Raw genomic sequence first — 21426 nt, forward strand, 5'->3', positions numbered from 1 at the left:
ATCTATAAATTCCTTTTCACACCTTCTTAATCCATATCCTAATGTCCTGTCTTCTTCTTTTGCTTTTCACTTATTTTCGTATTAGATGTCATCCAGAAACTTTTTGTACAAACCTCATCTCTCTTATACCAAGCTGAATATAAATGTTATAAAAGACATTACAATAAGATGAGCTAATAAAAATAAGCTAATAATAATTAATTGCTAACAGCTCATACAAGTCTTATCAAAATATTTTATATGGAATCCAGACATATGAACTTCATAGAACCCAGGGGCAATACGAAAACAATACACAAATTCATAAATGAGATATCCATTGCTTTGAAACAGCTCATTTTGGTTTTCGACCACGTGTTCCTTTTGCCTTCTTAGCAGAAGCAGCTTTACTCTCTTCAGCCTAAAAAACAAAGGTCTCAAAAACACATGTAACTTGTTTACCAGAGATACTAATTTAATTTTCTACAAGAAGAGAGAGGAGAGAAACACTAAGAAAGAAAGGAGAGATGAAAATCTTTCTGAGACAATCAAGAATGAACAAATCAGAATTTTTTTCCAACCCGTAAACCTTTTATTTTGCACCCATTTTTGGTTAGGTATTTTGTTCTTCAATTAACATATATGGTGTTAGATAGTTCATTTATGTATATATTCCCTATACTTCAAGCTAATAAAGATGGCAGAACTATTAAGGTGGTAGATGAAAAAAAAAACAAACGAATAATCCCGGTGACAGTTCCATTTTAAAAATGACCACGATTGTAGGGATAGCATATTAATGTTATAAGGGTAAGAACTAAAGGTAAGGATATATATCGCCAAAATGCATCTAATATCCTTAGCAATGTTAGATTATTTTGAGGAGCTTAGCTTTTAGTTTTGAGAAACAAGGATGTATATCGCCAAAATGCATCTGATATCCTTAGCAATGTTAGATCATTTTGAGTAGCTTAATAAAAATTGGTCCATAATAGAAACTGGGGCACCCGTGCGTGGTGTAGTATATACAGGTAGAGGAGGAAGAAGGTCCCTCATATGTACACTCAAAGGGGGCTCACAGCCGTGCGCACACGTCTCGTGAGTTACAAACATTCTCCCAGTATTGATTTAATTGCATGGTGATGCAGAATATCATCTTAGGAGAACCCTCCATAAGAGGACAACTGCGACAGGGCGTAACATCCAGATCTATGGACAACGGCCTCTCCAAAGGGCTGCCTCGAGCCTTTCGGGGTACCTGCAAGACTGGAGATCTTACGGTCAACTCTATTCCCACTAGAGGAGTGATACCCCTCGAGGAAATTACAGCCTAGTAAACGACACACTTTTCGCGCTGGATTTTGATTCATGAATATTTCTCCTGGGTTTAGTCTGCTTTGGTGGGCATTTTTGGGCTGAAAAACCTCTTCCTAGCTCATTTATCTCTTATGGGCTGCCTCCCCGTAGTAGCATAATATTTGTAGACATGAAAATATAATGAGTCGGAGGTAATAAGCTTGAGACTGCCTGTGCAGGATTTCGACTCTAGTTGACAGAAGAGCATTACCAAGTGCAATGCATACCAAGTGCAATCCAAGTGGTAATGCATTACCATGTTGTCACTAACATGGGCCTAGCATTGCACAAAGTCTCTATTCTACTGGAGGTTCCAGGGACTTCCTGCTGTCCGGTTTTAAGTCGGCTTAAGCGTTTCGGTGTAGACTTAGGAAAATTTGTTGGTGCCCATCCTGCACTGGTATCCGGGACTATTCCTCAGGCCAAAATAATTTCAATTACTTAGAAAATTTAAAAATTGGAACTTGGAATGTTACAACGTTAAAAAATGACTATCGTATCGACATTTTCACTGACAAATTCAGACGATTCGAACTGGACTTATTAGGAGTATCAGAAACTCACATCCGACGGGGTAGGTAGCATCAAATTAGGTGATATAGAATTCGTTTACCCAGGCAGTAAGGATGGGGCACACAGACAGCGAGTAGGGCTAATAATAAATAAGGAAGCTACTAAATAAATAACTTTATTCCTCACGCCTCTCAATACAAAATTTCTATTCAACTGACACCTTTTTAAAAGAAAAATGTTATGGCAGGGCGAAGAGCGGATCGACTGCGGCACGATTTCCATTTAAAGTCGTCCTACGTTAAAAGTCTCGAGGTATGGTATGTTTATGTTTAGGCTGTTGGAGAAGGCTTCCAGTGATTTCATCTTTTCTACTGGGAATGGTAGTTTGTTCCAGATCCTGATGACCCGGGGTATGAACGAATGATGGTAAGAATTAGATCTTGCAATCTTCATCTTCACGGGCTCCAATTGCAGACTGTGCGATCTTGTGTTGCTTTGGGGAATTTTTTGAACAAGCTTGTCTTTTACGTTCCCAAAATTCTCATGAACTATCTTGAAGAGGGTTTTTAAGTCTAAGATCGTTCTTCTTGTCTCAAGATTATGGAGTTATATACTAAGTCTTGCTTAGGCTGGGAGGGCATTAATAATAGAAAACTAATCGCTTATTTTATGACTAAAAAGTTCAGGCTATTAGTTATAGTAGTATCTGCCCATGTAGAACCGACTAAAGGAAATACTAGACACTCAGATGAGTTTACTTACAGTTACAGAAGCAAATAGACAGGATCCCACATAGAAAAATGGTATTTTAGGAAATTTAACGCCCAGGTCAGTAGAAATAGGGACAGATGGTATCCTATCCTAGGTAAAATTAGCGTAGAAAAAGAAAACAGCGAGATCTACAGATTGTTGCAATTTTGTAGGCACAATAATCTAGTTATAACCAAGACGGTGTTTGGTCATATAATGGCCTAAAAGTTAACATGGCATTCACGTGATGGTACGACAGCAAACCTTATTGATTATGTTATTGCAAACCGAAGACTGGCAGGATCAATACAAGATACTAGGGTGTATAGGAGTGCTGTGATGTTAAAAGCAAAGACCACCATCTGGTAGTGTCTAGGGTAAACTTAAAGCAGAAATTTTGGAAGGGTAACTACCTACCTGGGAGTTATGATTTTGGTAGACTTCAGGATGATAATTTGAGATACATTTTCTAGGAAGAGTTGAATACTAAACTAAAGAGTCTAAAATTTGACAATATGGAGGATTGATGGAATGACTTTGAGAAAACAATTTGTGAAGGTGCTGATGGTGTCTTGGGGTTGTCACTGATTATTTCATTTGGGACAGGTGTCAGCAGTGTGACTTTGTAAACTCAGGCCGAATTGATTCAGCGCCAAAGGGGAAGGTTGAGAAATCTGGGGAAAAATACAGGAAGCATCAGATAATTTACACTCAACCACACAAAGCACTCCTGGCCGAAGGCAGAGAATCAGAAGGTCAGTAATTATGCTCTTTAAAAGAGATTTACGCAGGGGTAATCTGAGTATTTCTTTTTGCATCAAGTCCAGAGGCTGTTTCTTAGACTCCCTTTTTAGAATCTAGCCCTATTCCTTCATACTCGCTGGAAGTGATAGGGCAGACGTTTGAAAGACACGTCATTGGTATGAAACCAAGCGACTGATTATCCTTTAAAGCAGTATCTTCAGAGCAAAGAGAGATTTAAGCCTGACAAATTTTGATTTTGCATCCAGTCCACAAGTTCAGACTCTCTCTTTCAAGAATTTAACTCCAATTCCCCGTCACTCGTGGGAACCATGATACAAGCTCTGCTATCAAAAGTTGATAGGGCCGACTTTGGACAGATACTTCGATGGTATGAGATCCTACGATTTGCTATCGTTTAATGTTTCACCCCAGGAGAATGGACAACTTGCAAGAGTGGAAATTGATACCAGTGTCATTAAAAAAAGAAGAATATAGAAAAAAAAAATCAAAAGTCACCACATTCATCTAGCGCTTGACATTCCCTGACATTTTTTCTTTCAATCTTCGTAAATTTTTTTTCAGAAGCTGAGATCAGACAGACTGATGACTAATTGCACTATTTTCGCCTTAATATTACACTGAAAAATGTCAAAGCTAAATACTATATGATGTTGGTGATCATTTCCGTCAGAAACCAGTACCAGTTTCTACATATGCTAAGTTTCAAAACGCACTTACTAACCATAAAAAAGAAATAATGTGACTTACTTTCCTTTTTGCGGCAGCGCTGTCTTTCATATTTGGCGATGAAACAACTTTGAAAAATGAATCCAGTCGTCCTTGAGTTGCTACTTGGCGGGATTTTTGAATTTTCTTTATCCCATTCCGTATTCGCTCTTCACTAAAGTGCTTCTCCTCACACATGTACTTCACTAGACCTTCTTCATCAGGTTCGGACCATTTAAGCTACAAGAAAGTGGATATTACATTTTGTTTCGAAGATGGTTACTGAGAAAACTAAAACTAGGCATAAGTCTGTGACATACACCCCTAAATTAGGTAAGGCAATTTAAATAAAAATTTATATACCTCTTGCCGCTAAACTAAATTTACACTGATATTCTTATGGACATGATACCTACAACCAGAAAGCGATCTTTTATTTCAAGAGGTGGCAGTAGAATTTTATTTTCAGTACCAGTAGAAGGCTCGTTTGTGAAATATGCTTTTGAGTAGTTATAATTAAGTTTTCATCTATGTTATAACTAGTTATTTGCCAAAGAACTTGTCCTAGCATACTAGTTAGTGCTGGTTTGTAAAAAACATACGAACGTGTACAGCCGTCATAAGTGCTGGTTTGTAGCAGTGGCAGTAGAAAACTCGTTTGTGAAATATGCTTTTGAGTAGTTATAATTAAGTTTTCATCTATGTTATAACTAGTTATTTGCCAAAGAACTTGTCCTAGCATACTAGTTAGTGCTGGTTTGTAAAAAACATACGAACGTGTACAGCCGTCATAAGTGCTGATTTGTAGCAGTGCCAGTAGAAGGCTCGTTTGTGAAATATGCTTTTGAGTAGTTATAATTAAGTTTTCATCTATGTTATAACTAGTTATTTGCCAAAGAACTTGTCCTAGCATACTAGTTAGTGCTGGTTTGTAAAAAACATACGAACGTGTACAGCCGTCATAAGTGCTGGTTTGTAGTAGTAGCAGTAGAAAACTCGTTTATAACAATTTTTTCCTGGGTGATAGTAAACAGCTCGTTTATGACGATTTAATGTTCAGTGGCAGTAAAAGACTCGTTTATGACATACACTTTTGAGCGGTTACAAATCGTTTTTCAGTTATATTGTGACTAGATATTTCCCGAAGGAATCGTCCTGGCATTCCTATAAGTGCTGGTCTATAAGCCGTAAGAACGTGTATAGCTGTTATAGGTGCTGATTTGTAGAAGTGGCAGTAGAGGGCACGTTTATGACGATTTTATTTTCAGTGGCACTAGAAGGCTCCTTTATGACAAATACTTTTGAGCAGGAATAAATCAGTTTTCAGCTGTGTTATAACTAGATATTTCCCAAAGAAATTGTCCTAGCATACCTATAATGCTGATCTGTACAACCGTACAAACGCGTACAGCCGTTATAAGTGCTGATTAATAGCAGTAGGAGTAGAGGGCTCGCTCGTCAATGACATATAATTTTGAGCAGTTGTAAATCAGCTTTCAGCTATGTAGTAACTCGATATTTCTCAAAGAAAATGTCATAGCATACCTATAAGTGTTGGTCTGTAGCAGTGGAAATCAAAGGCTTCCTTGTGACAATTTCTTTCCTAAGGTGGCAGTAGAGGGCTTGTTTATGACACATACTTTTTAGCAGTTATAAATCAGCCTTCAACTATGTTGTAACTAGATATGTTCCAAAGAATTTTTCTTAGCCAACTTATAAGTGCTGGTTTGAACAACCGTACAAACGTGTACAGCCTTTATAAATGCTGGTTTGTAGAAGTGGCAGTAGAGGGCTCGTTAATGACAGTTTGATTTTCAGTGGCAGTAGAAGGCTCATTTATGACATATAATTTTGAGCGGTTATAAATCAGTTTTCAGCTATGTTGAAACTAGATATTTTCCAAAGAGTTTGTCTTGGCATATGCATTATTGGTGGTTTGTAAAACCGTACAAACGTGTACAGCTGTTACAAGTACTGGTTTGTAGCAGTGGCAGTAGAGCACTCGACGATTTCATTTTCAGTGGCACTAGAAGGCTCGTTTATGAAATATACTTTTAAGTAGCTGTAAATCAGTTTTCAGCTATGTTGTAACTAGATATTTCCCATAGAAATTGTCCTAGCACACTTATAAGTGTTGGTTTATACAACCGCACGAACGTGTACAGCCGTTATAGGCACTGGTTTGTAGCAGTGGCAATAGAGGGCTCGTTTATAACGATTTTATTTTCAGTGGCACTAGATGGCTCGTTTATGGCATGTACTTTTGAGCAGTTATAAATCACTTTTCAGCTATGTTGTAACTAGATATTTCCCAAATAAATCGTCCTAGCATACCTATTAGTGCTAGTTTGTACAACCGTACAGACGTGTACAGCCGTTATAAGTTCTGGTTTGCAGCAGTGGCAGTAGAAGACTCGTTTATAATAATTTTGTTTCCTGAGGTGGAAGTAGAAGGCTCATTCATAACGATTTTATTTTCAGTGGCAGACGAAGAATCGTTTATGACATATACTTTTGAGCAGTTTTAAATTAATTTTCAGCTATGTTGTAACTAAATAATTTCCAAATAAGTTGTCCAAGCATACTTATAAGTACTGGTTTCTACAACCGCACAAACATGTACAGCCGTTATAAGTAATGGCTTGTAGCAGTGGCAGTAGAGAGCTCGCGTATGACGATTTTATTTTCAGTAGGACTAGAAGAATCGTTTCTGGCATGTACTTTTGAGCAGTTACAAATCACTTTTTATAACAGCTGCTACGTTGTAGCTAGATATTTCCCAAAGAAATTGTCCTAGCATACCTATAAGGACTGGTTTGTACAACCGCACATACGTGTACAGCCGTTATAAGTGTTGGTTTGTAGCAATAGCAGTAGAAGGCTCGTTTATGACAACTTTTTCCTGAGGTTGCAGTAGAGGGCTCATTCATGATGATTTTATTTTCAGTGGCAGTAGAAGGATTGTTTATAACATATACTTTTGAGCAATTATAAATCAGTTTTCAGCTATGGTGTAACTAGATATTTTCCAAAGAATATGTCCTAGCATAATTATAATTGCTGGTTTGAAGCAGTGGCAGTAGAGGGCTCATTCATGATGATTTTATTTTCAGTGGCAGTAGAAGGATTGTTTATAACATATACTTTTGAGCAATTATAAATCAGTTTTCAGCTATGGTGTAACTAAATAATTTCCAAAGAATGTGTCCAAGCATACTTACAAGTACTGGTTTCTACAACCGTATAGACATATATAGCCATTATAAGTGCCGGTTTGTAGCAGTGGCAGTAGAGGGCTCGTTTATGACAATTTTTCTGAGGTGGCAGTAGAGAGCTCATTTATGATATATACTTTTGAGCAGATATAAATCAGTTTTCAGCTATGGTGTAACTAGATATTTTCCAAAGAATATGTCCTAGCATAATTATAATTGCTGGTTTGAAGCAGTGGCAGTAGAGGGCTCATTTATGACGATTTTATTTTCAAGAGGTGGCAGGAGAAGGCTCGGGTATGACATATACTCTTGGACAGTTATAAATCAGCTTTTAGCTATGTTGTAATTAGATGTTTCCCGTCGAATTTGTCCGGAACATACTTATAAGTGCTGGTTTGAACATCCATACATACAGCAAGCAGGTTAAGTTATAATTTTATGTTATAAAGAAGGAAATTTAGTGAAAGACACCAGCTTTGTAGCAAAAATAATTTATAGGGAGTTTTTTTTTCTTTTTCGTAAATTTTTAGGAGACCATGTATCACAAATAGAAGCTTTAGAAGATAGAAGAATCCGCAAGATCAACATGATCGATCGTAGACTACATAAAACGATCGGAAATATAAAAAAGAACTGGTTTTGATCCCACCGTCTAGAGTCATATTGAAATAACAGTTTAGAAGGTTGAATAGAGTTCTGCAGACGAAAAGTCAAGGAGGGTGAAAGGTCACCGAATAGGAGTTTTTAGAAATAGGTCTTTGGCAAAACGAGAAGTAGACCTCTTCAAATGAGGTGGAAAGAGGTCAATAGAAAGACTTGTGGAAACTTAAAGGGAAGAACCAAAGAAAGAAGCTCAGAACAGTAGGAGGTATATAAGAAATGTGCACCGCTATATGACCTCCGGCGACTGTCTATACCGCCTCTTAGCGACTTCTTCTATATTCACTTTGCAGATTTGCACTGAGGCGTTTTTCTTCTGTAGCAGAAAAGCCTGTTTATTCTCTACAACAACGAATAAGCAGCAAAATGAATAATTTTAAAGGGACAAAATAAAGATATTTCTCCTGACCATTCAAACAGCAAAAAAATATCATTTTGGAAAATTCTTGAGGGATGTGCGCAGAAGTTTGTTTTAGCGGGGGGGGGGGGCTTAGAAACGATACCAGAAAAAGGCATACTGGATGGATGTAAGGAATTACCCAAAATCTCCCAAAAATCCTGAGACTTCAGAGGAATAGAGGGGGAGGGAGTAGATGAGGGACAAAGGCCTGAAGCTCTCCTCCTTGTATGCCCAAAATCCTTTTCACCGAGCATAAAAAATGTTCAAAGCATTTAGCTATTTTAATCCATTTCACTGGAGCACCATATTTCCCCACTATTTCCACGGGCGAGATTCTTTGGAGTAGTGTTTGGGGTTTGGCCACTACCCGTCTAAAAATGGAGGCTTATCATTCTCCATTTCAGATATTCATTTACTATTCTACCTAAATGACTTTTTTTTCTTAATTTATTATTATTATTTTCTTTTTTTGCATGGAAAAGATAACCGCATATATTTCAAAAGAACATTTTTACAGATTAAAATTCATTTCCATTGATAAACTGGATTGTTAATTCACAATCTTACATATCACAATTATAATCCAGAATGCAAAAAAAAACCATTTGTACAAGAATCTCAAGAAATTGATCTTAGTTTTAAGACTTATCTTCTATAGGGCTAAGTCCTGGAGCTCAAATCTTCCATAGTTAATACTTTAGCTCATAAGTTGAAGTGTTGAAGATTCCTTTGATTTAAACCGCCCGTGAAAACAGGCATACTATTCAGGCGATTTTATTACAGGGATGTTGGTTTAGACATTCTGCTTCGTCACACCTGGATAAAGAGAGGAGGGAGCCCTTGAGGTGATATGACTGAAGGACTCTTCCATATAAGTCCCAATTACTTTTTCCTCAAGGTGGGAGGGGGAGGTGGCTTACATCTTCTTTGTCTCTTAAATGAAACGTTACTGTTGAAAAAAAATCATCTTATAGAATTATGCAAATTCTATAAGATTATATTATGCAAAAGCAGAATAAAAATCACTGCCTTGTGGAAAACAAATTGAGCTAGAGGGTAAATTGACATAATTCAGTGTTTACACAAGTTTACATAGTTTATGTTAATGGACATAAATTTAGTGTAAATGATAAATCCTTAAACATAGTTCATTATAATTCCAAAACAGAAACATAAAATTTGACTCCTAATCCTAAAACGCATTTACAATAGCTTGTACGACTCTTATAAAGGAATCGATATACATCCGGTTTGTTTTTCTGGTTCGATGTTTGACTCACATCGCTGAGAATCTTTTGTAAAAAACAAGAAAGAAAAACAGCAAAAACATTTTAGACCAAAACAATTAAAAAACAATTGAAGTGATTTTAAAGCAAAAACCTAGAATTTTAGTTCCTTACCTCAGTCCAAATTTCCAGGTTATAGGGATGAGAGTGGAGAGACTTCAGTCCCAATTAATCACGACGACTTACCAACGACTTACCTCTATATCAGCGGCTGTCGCCACTTCTGGCTCTTTGAAAAGTTTTCTAGCTTCTAAATAGGGCCAATCTTCTGAGACAGTGTACTTTTTGGAATCTAACATTTTTAAAATGGTGTCTATACTCCTGTGCTTCTGCATAAGCTCTAAAGCTCGCTTGGGTCCAATTCCTTTTATGGAATCGCAATAATCACACCCGAGAAGTATGCACAAGTCAATGAACTGTAAAGAAAAAAGAAACCCATTTTATCCTCTGATTGAGATTACTGAGACGCATTTCGTTGACAGAGTAAGAGAGTGGGTCATGGTTGGTCCAAACGTATCCAAAGAACTCTGATGTAATTTTATATACTTCATCAATCTCTGCATAACAAAATTTAAGTAGGGAACGATCCATGTCAATACCTTGAATCCAAAAAAGCAGAATTTTCTACCGAACAGAACTTTGAAAAACAAAATCTACATACAAAGAATATACCCTTAATGGTGATTAACGAATAAATGTTTGAAAGAATGTCAAGAAAAGAAGAAGGCTATGTTAATACGTAAAATTAGCAAAAATTGATTAATTCAAATTCAAAATTTTATATATACTACGTCATCTACATTATAATAATAATAATAATAATAATTTATTCCTCATGCCTCTCTCAGTACAAAATTTCGACATAACTGACACCTTATTAAAAGAAAAATGTTATGGCAGGGCATGGAGCGGATCGACTGCGGCACGATTGCCATCTTATCTACATCTATATCATACTACATAATCAATTTTATATAGTATATCAGTCTGTGCATAATAACAAACTATAAGTAGGGAATGATCCTTGTCAATACTTGAATCTGAAAAAAAAAAAACAGAATTTTGTACCGAACATAATTTTGAAACACAATATCTACATAAAAGAATACGCTCTTAATGCTGATTAATGAAATAAATCTTAAAAAAAACATTTTCAATAAAAGAAGAGGGCCACGATAAAACCTAAAACAAGCAAACAATGAAATCATATTTTAATTGAAACCCAAAAATTCCAAGAAACGATTATAAATGAATAATGAAACCTAAAACGAACAAATATAAAAATCAGTCATCAAACTGAACATAAAACAAACAGAAACCAAAACTTTTACCCAAGTTGGCAAAAAAAAAAAAATTCGGTCCACAAAAATATTTTCAATAAAAGAAGAGGGCCACGTTAAAACCTAAAACGAGCAAAAAATGGAATCGTATTTTAATGAAACCCAAAAATGCCAAGAAACGATTATAAATGAATAATGAAACCTAAAACGAACAAACTATATAACAAATATAACAAACTATATAACAAATAACGAATAAAAAAAATAAGCAAATGAACTTAAAACGAACGAACAGAGATATAACTGCCTCCTGATTCGCATCGTTACTTCCCCGCGAATGGCTTCTAATTCGACAGCAATTTTTAGCCAGATTGGCAAAGAAAAATTTACGATTGACATAGAAAAAAAACTACCCCCACCCCCTCTGCCCCAAATCAAAATTATTGGTTCACGCAAAAGCTTCCTGAATGATTTGACTTGATGAACAATCAGTTCTTAAGATGTTGCATGGATATTCTATTTTAAGGCTTTGGTGCAAATAGTCTTTAGATTGAGTCAAGCATGTGTGTCATTTTAGAAGAATGCTCCACAAGAATTCAAGGAAACAATGGCCAAAGATCGCGCCCCTAGTATTATCAAACTGATCAGACAGCTAAGAAAACACCCATCTTTCTAGTAAAACCTGTCTGTGGCCAATGAACATAATTCGGGATAATAGTCGCTGGGGATGTGAAGGTTATGTTAACTCTATGGCTTTACGTAAACTAACTCTCAAATGCTTTCTACAAAAAAGCTATTTGAAAATTTGGTCAGATATCATCTGGTTTACGAGGGTACGCAGGGACAAAAAGGGTCGAATAGGGGGCTCGTGGTCCTTCAATCGCTTTCGACCCTTAAAGAGGCCACTTTAGCCTTCAATTTTCTATTGTCTGAGCTCTTTACCAAGTTTCTGCACATACCCGTTAGAAACAAAGAGATTAGCGAGAGCAATACACAAGAGGCACACGGCTATTTACTAAGGCAATGCTAAGCGTTTTCTTTGATTAGAAATATACAAAACTCGTTCATTTTGAATTTACTCATTGAAAGATATTAGTACAAAAAAAGGAAATACACCTACCAAGGAGGTGGAATCTTTGTACAGATTATACCAGGGAATTCAACATGTCTGAGAATTCCAGATAAAAAGTTTTAAGCTACTATTTAAAATAATACGGCTCTATTTACAGTAATCCAAAATGTTTTCTGGTAAGCACTAATTATCACCATGAGGATGAAAACAACCGACTAGTTGACAGATTTTTCAGCTAATACAAGAAAAGATACATTTTAAAACTATTTCTTTTTTTCTCGATTTTTTTTAATAGCTTATCGAATTCATTTTCTTTTAAATATTTATAAATTGCTATTTATGGATTAAGAAGTTATACAACAAGTTCCGAAGGATTATATGTGAAAGGGTACCTACATAGGTGAAAGAATCTCCACAAATTAGAATGCTCAACAAAACGTGGCAAATTAAAAAAATTTCCCAGTGCCACTACGAAAGCGCCACTATGAGGATATTACTAGATAACGTAGATAACTTCGAAGACCACACTGCCTTTCCATGACGAAACTAAAACAGTTCAAAATAGGGATGATACCTTTTTATTGACAGTGAATAGATATAAAATTATTTAACTGGATATTTCGAACACATATACAGTGCTGATGATAAACACTGTATATGTGTTCGAAATATCCAGTTAAATAATTTTATATCTATTCACTGTCAATAAAAAGGTATCATCCCTATTTTGAACTGTTTTACTTTCGTAACTAGATAACCCTCAGATAGTGTATAAGAATAGCAATCAAGTTAAAACACTTGCTATAGGTTATGGTTTTTCAAGGTCATTTAGATCTATTCAAGGCATTTTAGGTCTATTTATACCTGAAAACCACACTTTTTCCAAGATAAAACTATAAAGTTTCTAGGGCGGTCAGTGTTACCACATGAAAAGATAAATATAAATAAGGAAAACTATTTTTTAGAATTGTCAACGATCTATGTCAACAAAAATTCAACATTAACGATTAGTTAATTACCAAAACACCTTTAAATGAAAGCTTGATTTTCTTAAGCTGCCTGGTGCTTTATGTTTTTAGCTGATTTTAATCCAGGTTTTATTTAAAATTCGGTCAGCTAAAACTACATACAGAGGTCCGATTCATTAAAAATTGAATTCCCAGGCTCTCTTAATGCTCAAAGACATAACTTTGTGTAAATTTCTGCTAAACCAGCTCAAAACAATCAAATTTCGTTATCACTGTCTTTGATAGTTTTAAATAATACAACCTGACACATAAACTGGAGTGAAGGGGACAATTTTCATAAGAATAATATACCACTATTATTCTTATAAAAATTGAATGCATTTTGAAAAAAAGCGAAGATCTGTAATTAAAGATGTAAAATTTTAATGGACTAGGAAAAAGTCCATCCATGGAAATGACGGACAACCTTCAGTAAAGGACATAATCAAAGTTCAGAGTAAATAATTTCTAAGACCACACTGCTTTCCATTTACGAAAAATTGAGCAAAGAAAAAACGGGTTTAATTTCGACAAAGCAGTGAACCAAAAAAAAATATAAAAAACACACTTTAACTAAAAAAATAAAAATACTCCGAATATTTCGGCCCCACGTTCGGGAGCCTTTCTCAACGAAAAAAAAATTGCAACCGACAATCTAAGACTTTTTAAGACATCACAAACAAACAAAAAAACCCACGACAACTAAAACATAACGAAAAAAATATATATAAGCAATAAAATATATGTGAAAAACTCACATTATAAAACAAAGACCATCAGTTTTAATAAAACATTACCATCAGTGCTGGGAGTTTTTGTTTTATAATGCGAGTTTTTCTTGTTTATTTTATTGTTTATATATATATTTTTTTCGTTATGTTTTAGTTGTCGTGTTTTTGTTTGTTTGTGATGTCTTAAAAAAGTCTTAAATTGTCGGGGGGTTTTTCCTGTTGAGAAAGGCTCCCGGACGTGGGGCCGAAATATTCGGGGTATTTTGATTTTTTTAGTTAAAGTATAGTTTTTATATTTTATTTTTTGTTCACTGCTTTGTCGAAAATAAACCCGTTTTTTCTTTGCTCAATTTTTCGCAAAGTTCGGAGGCTGAGATATTTGCGACACGTCCTCCGCATGAGCGACCAGAGACTTCCAAAAGCCGATTCACACTGGCAGCACACCAAAAAGTCGTAGCCAAGGACGATTCGGAAATACACCACGCCAGACCTACCCGAAGGACTTACACAGCTCATACACATCTCTTCAACCTGAGTAGAAGGACATCACAAGCGCAGAAAACATGAAAAATGATTAGCGGATCCTCCTTGACGGGAGGTACAGGCGTCACAAAGGTAAGGTAAGGAAAAATAAAATACTAAGTTCAAATATGCCAAAAATACACAACTTGTATAAATAAAGAATACAAGTATTTAATTGAAATAATCAAGATAATCAAAATTTAAATACTGCTTTTTTGCAAATTGTTGCAGCGTATCCAGCATGAGCATGGTTGCACCGAATTTGTGTCGTCATTTTAGGTCAAGAATAGTTTTACAAGATTTATGAGAGAACTTTGGGGGAGTACTTGTAGATAACAAAATATCCAGTAATTACAACATCCCTCCATTTAAAGCAGCTTTTCCTGTGAATCTGATTCCTTACACCCATATGACCTAGATTTTCAATAAAAAAAAGTGTGAATAATTGGCTAAACGTAGTGAATAATGCTATTACTATATATTTTATTATAATATTGAATGTTTTTTTTATAAAAATATATTCTAAAATACTGAAGATCTCACTCAAATTTCCTTATATGATCCCATCAATGGTGAATAAATATTTTTGAATAAATTTAAATTGCTGCCAAATTATTCTTTGAAATGTAGGTTAAAAAATCTTAAAAGCATTTTTGGCCTTATTCGGCCTATACCTGACACTAATACATTGCTCATCTTTATGGACTGGTGTCATTTAAAATACCAGTTCCTGTTGTATGTACAAAGATGAACGTTGCTTTGTTTTTGTTTTTTTTACCAGGATTCGAGCTTGTTTTCCCATTTGCATGACCTCTTTATTGCCATATGATCCATATCAAAAAATTATAAAAATTATATTTGGACAAAACTACTCAACATACGAGGATGCACTGAAACAACTAAATTTGGAATCATTTGATAGTCGTAGACATGGCTTAACATATAGATTTGGACTAAATTATTTGAATATAAAAAAAAACTTGTTTTCAACTGAAAGTAAGAAGCAGCGATAAAACTTAAAACAAACAGAAATTATTCCGTATATTAGGGGGGCTGCCCCTTTCTCAATTCTCGCTCAATAAGCTAAAGTTTAACTATTTTCCCCAGTTTTTTAAGAACGACTACTGAAACACAAGAACCGTTTAAATCGAATAAGAAGCTTTTTAAAAGAACTAAAAACATTAGTGCATTTTAATTGTTCAGTACAATGCTATATCGACTCTAGGACAATCCTAGTTTTCAGGTCTCTTACGAGGGCTATTAAGGCTATTAAGATGGCTTTCACGTTTCATGGATAAGGATCAAAGATTACCAAAGATGGTGCTTTTTGACCATTGGGGTAAAGGGTGCAGCTGTGTTTGTCATGGGTGACTTGTTACTCTAGTGAGATATTAGCAGCTTAATAGAAGTAGATATGTAACCTTGAATGTCCGAAATACCTTTTTTCTCCTTGGGTTAGTCAGCGTTGCCAGTCAACTTTTTCAGTGTTATGCAAGGTTTGATGGTAACACGTTAGGAAGGGTTATATTAGATTTTTAACCCATTTTTGAGATTTATAACCTAACCTAACTATAACTTTTACCATCAAAGCTTGCATAAGACTGAAAAAGTTGATTCGCAAAGCTGATTGAATCCAAGCAGAGAAAAGGGAATTTCGGACATTCACTGGTGAATGTCCACACTAACCTGATTTTGGACATTCTCAGTAACAAATACACATTTTCAAAACAAACTTGTCTATCAATCGGGTTTATTTGTCATGAAGGAACATGCAAAAAAACAACTATTGCCATACAGTGCTACCATCTATATTAACACTGAAAAAAAAGGAGAGACAAACCTCATCATGTGTCATCTCAAGGCCTTCGAGGACTTTATTGAGGTGAAATTCTTTAATTGGCATTTTCCTTGCTTCACTGAAAGTCATATGCCTTAGGAGTATATTTGAACCAAATGTTAATCCATCCATATCTTCTGTTGCTGTTGCGTAAACTTTTCCCGCTGAAATAGAAGAAAAGATTGCTAAAGGTGCAAATTGCTAAGGTCTTAGGTTAGGTTTCCACATTAGAGAGACTTCCCTTTATTTCAGTTCAGTTAACTTTATTCATAAATCAAATACATTTAACTAATATGCAAGTACCCGCCCAAAGAAAGATACAAAAAAGCAGTTGCGACTGGGTGGGTACATAAAACTCATTTTCTAACTAATAATTAACTACAAAAAAAATCATTCATAACAACCAATCTCTCATCAACTCATCAATAATAATAACCAATCTCATAATAACAAACAGAAAAGAGAGAAAAATAAATAAATAAATAAAAGAACTATGAACCTTGGCTTAACAAATACCTTTTCAATTTATTTTCAAATAACCCCAGGTGTTCAGCCGCCCGAATGATCTCTGGAACAGAGTTCCATAAATTAAGCCCCGAAAATCTAGTAGGGGAAGCCGGCCCTGGTTCCACTTCTGTGCGGGAAGACGAAATCACTAGCGTGACGCGTTTCGTAATGATGCTAAGATCTATTTTCACTAAAGTAATCACAATAAACATCGAGACTTACATTATTCCAACATTGATATGTAAAGGTTCCAACTTGGTACTGCCGTTGCTGTCCTACATTCGGCACTTTCAACTTTTTGAAGCAAGCTGTGGTTTTGTGTTCACCTTCCACGCATCCACCAATAAGACGCATTGTCTTATTTTGAAGAATCTGAACACGTTTAAATTCACATAAAAATTGCTTGCCCATAACATGCAGCCATACGAAATGTATGGATGAATCAGAGTGTGCTATAAAAGCAAAAAAATTTCTCGGAGGTAAAAATTTTTTACATTAATTTTACAATTTACATTATTATTATTTACATTATTAATAAGCAAAGATTCCCACTTGGTACTCCCCTTTGACAATAGGATTTGTCGCCACTATAGGTAATTATTGCAGTTTAGTAAAAAATATTCGATATAGTTTCGTTTTGTTCCCTCTTTCCCTGTTTTTTCTTTGTTTTCACTCATTTCTAGAATAAATTTGCCAATTCGGTCAATTATTGGCCCCTTTGTCACATTAAAACTAGGGACAAATCATTTTAAAAAATGCTTAAAAATTTTCTACTTAAAAATTTCGTATGTCAAAACATATAGCCAACATATATACAACGGGATTCGTTTAGTAATTTGGTAATCCAGGGGGATTTAGGGCTAGCATCGCTGCGATCTATAAGGCTAGTGACCATGGTGAGATATTGGGTTAGGGTACTGGGTATGCAGAGATTTACGGTAGCAAAGGCAGCATACTTAGAGGCGTTGAGACAGAAAAGTAAAGTAGGGTGGCCGGCGGAGATTAAGGATATCTTAGATAAGTGTGGATTAGGGGAATGGTGGAATGAAGGAAAGGGGATTATGGGTATGGAGGAAATAGTAATAAGGGAGGTACAAGAGAGGTTGAAAACCCAAGAAATACAGATATGGTGGGTAAGTCTGGATCGTTCAGGGTCGTTAAAATTGTATAGACAGATAAAGGGTAGTTTGGGGGAGGAGGTATTTTGGAGGGTTGGGTTAAGTAAAGAGGATTTGAAGGCTTATTTGGATTGGAGGGGAAATGGATTTTTGATTGGTGAGAAAAGAAAGTATCAAGGGAGAAAAGGGGAGAAGGTAGAATCTATTGCTTGTCCTATGTGTGGATCTCAGGATGAAAGTTTAATACATTTTTTGTGTGAATGTGTCGAATTGAATGAATGGAGGCGAGAGATGTATGGTAAAGAAAAATTGAATGAGATATGGATGGTAGATAGAATGAAAGAGACAAGTTTCCTGAGTATTAAAAGGATAGCAAGATTTGTCAGGATTGTAGCGGCACATCGGGAGCGTTTTCTTTAAATAGTATTAATTTAATTTAGTTAATTTGTTGTTTGTTATGTAAATTTCCTATGGCCCACGGGCTTTTTCTGGAATAAATTATTATTATTATTATTATAGCTAATGAGACAAAGGTGCCAATAATTGACCAAATTGGCAAATTTATCCTAAAAATGAGCGAAAAAAAACAGGGAAAGAAAGAACAAAACGCCACATTAACTGCAATAATTACGCGCAGCGGCGGTAAATCCTTATGCCATCCATATGTAATCCTTATATCTCTAGTTTTAATAGCAGTAGTAATAGTAGTAGCAGTAGTAGCAGTAGAACTAACTGTAGTAGCCAAAGCTTTAGTGGCAGTGGTAGTAATAGAAGTAGGAATAATAGTAACAGTAATAGTAGTATAAGTAGAAGCAGTAGCAGTAGGATGCAAATATTTTATTTTGGTTATGTGGCTAGGTTTCCACATAAGAGATATTTCGGTTTGACATACCTCTGCTGTACGTAATTATTGCAGTTAAGTAAAGAATATTCGGTACAATTTCATTTTGGATGAGAGTGGGAATATTTGCATCTCTGACTGAAAATACTATAAAAATAAGTGGAATAAAAACTTCTAAAGAATAAAATAGAAAAATAAATAAATACAAAACTGAAAAAGTGAATACATAAATATTTTTTATTAATATTATCTTTTAAAACATATAAAATATATTCTATACAAAAATATATTTTACATTATACAAAAAAAACTTATAGAAATATAAAAATATATTTTTTTAAGATTTTTTCCTTTTATTTCTGATTTATTTTATAATCGTTCCTGTAAAATCTGATATTGATCCGCGGAATGTATAAGGATATGGGAAACACATTTTTTATTTGGCAAAAATATTTGCATCTCTGACTGAAAAAACTATAAAAATAAGTGGAATAAAAGCTTCTACATAATAAAATGGGAAAATGAACAAATAAAAACTCCCTTTACCCTAAAAAATATACTAGTGGTAAAAAAAAATGGTGTATCCACTATATACAGGAAAAGTGGAGTAACACAAAGAAAAGAAAAACATAATATGCATAAACATAAAAACATAAAAGAAAAACATAAAAACTGAAAAAGTTAATATATAAATATGTTTTATTAATATTATCTTTTAAAAACAAAAAAAAAAACTTATAGAAATATATTTTTTAAGATATTTTTTCGTTTATTTGACAGTTGTTCCTGTAAAATCTGATATTGATCCGCGGAATGTATAAGGACATGGGAAACACATTTATGATTTGGCAAAAATATTTGCATCTCTGACTGACAAAACTACAAAAATAAGTGGAATAAAAGCTTCTACAAAGTAAAATAGAAAAATGAAAAAATAAAAACTCCCTTTTAATGTACCCCTAAAAATATACTAGCGGTAAAAAAATATATATATCCACTATATACAGGAGATGTGGAGTAACACAAAGAAAAGAAAAACATAAGAAAAAATATATTTTACATTATACAAAAAAAACTTATAGAAATATAAAAATATATTTTTTAAGATATTTTTTCGTTTATTTCTAGTTTATTTTATAATTGTTCCTGTAAAATCTGATATTGATCCGTGGAATGTATAAGGATATGGGAAACACATTTATGGTTTGGCAAAAATATTTGCATCTCTGACTGACAAAACTACAAAAATAAGTGGAACAGAAGCTTCTACAAAATAAAATAGAAAAATTAACAAATAAAAACTCCCTTTTTATGTACCCCTAAGAACTATACTAGCGGTAAAAAAAATTTATATATCCACTATATACAGGAGAAGTGGAGTAACACAAAGAAAAGAAAAACATGGGACAAAACTGAAAAAGTTAATATATAAATATGTTTTATTAATATTATCTTTTAAAAACATATAAAACACATTTTATACAAAAATATATCTTACATTACACACAAAAACTTATAGAAATATAAAAATATATTTTTTTAAATATTTTTTCGTTTATTTTATAATTGTTCCTGTAAAATCTGATATTGATATGTGGAATGTATATGAAAAACACATTTTTGATTTGGCAATATTATACAGAGAGAAAAGAGATACGTTATGCTTTAATAGCTGTTTATCATGATTATGAATCGATTTATTGCGTAAGTAGATACCAAATATATAGAAACAAAATATTTTCACTTTATTAAAACATTCCCACAACAAAATATTTCGCTAGAGAATATGTATTGTGTTCTGTCAGAATTTATCATTAAGTGAGAATTTTTCTTGCACAAATATATTTTTTTTTGTATTACTTTATAGCTTTATGTCATCACTATGAATCGACTTGTTGCGTAAGTTACCATATATTGTAGATACCGTATATTGTAGAAACAAAATACAGCAACACCCCGCAGGCATCTAGAATCAAACCATAACTCAAATAGCATATCTTTCTTTATTTTTCGCTAGAGAATATGTATTATGTTCTGTCAGAATTTGTCTTTAAGTTTTATTTATCTTTAATTGTAATTTATCATTAAGTGTCAGACCATTTTATTTTCAACGGGCAAGAGAGTTTTGATACAAAAATTGTACGTTCAAAACTCAGTTAAAATTATTAATAATTAATTATTTTTATTATTTTCGTTCCAAGCCAAGTGATAACAAATAATTATAGGCTATTTGAATATCGTTGAGTGTAAGACGGGCCAGAATGTAAACTCATTTTAGGTATTATAGATATTTTGTGGGCTAAATTATTACGTATATGAGGGATTTCTCCCCCCAGTCAATGCCTCGCTCTTTAAACTAAAGTTCGAATTTTTTACAGTTCTTAAAGAATGACCGAAGAATCATAAAGGCCGTTTAATTAGAACAAATAGCTCTTTTGAAAATACTAAAAAACTTTAGCGCAAAGACCGAGGAATTGACTAGGGGGCAAACCCCTCATATACACGATTATTTCTGTCCGTTTTAAGTTTTAATATTGCTCCTTACTTTCAGTTGAAAAAACTTGTTTTTTTCTTGTTTAATTTCTGACTGTTTTTTAAATGATGCTGGGAAATATGGCACCCCTTTCATAGAAAATATCCCTTCCCCCATGAAAACATCTTCCGTGGAAAGATCCTCCCGCGAAATCCCCTCGCCCCGACCAGAAAAAATCCCTCCTGAAAACGTATCTATACTTCCCAATAACCAATATTATATGTCAGAAATGGGCAAACTTCATAACTTGCAGCCCTTCTCCAGGCGACTGTGGGGTATTAAGTCATCTTCAAAAACATAGTTATTAGATTTTCGACTATGATGAACAAAATGGCTATCTTAAAATTTT

At 34.3% G+C, this 21426-nt stretch overlaps 1 protein-coding gene across 1 annotated transcript in view; it reads right to left on the reverse strand.

Annotated features, from left to right (window-relative positions):
* Positions 1-221: 221 nt before the first annotated feature.
* Positions 222-21426, reverse strand: part of LOC136038563 (flap endonuclease 1-like) — a 42535-nt gene continuing 21330 nt past the window's right edge. Inside the window, exons 5-8 of the mRNA XM_065721735.1 lie at positions 16082-16242; positions 9827-10045; positions 4111-4308; positions 222-400 (exon numbers count right to left, since the gene is read on the reverse strand). Coding sequence (XP_065577807.1) covers positions 335-400; positions 4111-4308; positions 9827-10045; positions 16082-16242 — 644 coding nt within the window. The 3' untranslated portion in view covers positions 222-334. The remainder of the gene's footprint in view (positions 401-4110; positions 4309-9826; positions 10046-16081; positions 16243-21426) is intronic.

The sequence above is a fragment of the Artemia franciscana genome, chromosome 18 (assembly GCF_032884065.1).
Source record: "Artemia franciscana chromosome 18, ASM3288406v1, whole genome shotgun sequence".
Taxonomy (NCBI): Eukaryota; Metazoa; Arthropoda; class Branchiopoda; order Anostraca; family Artemiidae; genus Artemia; species Artemia franciscana.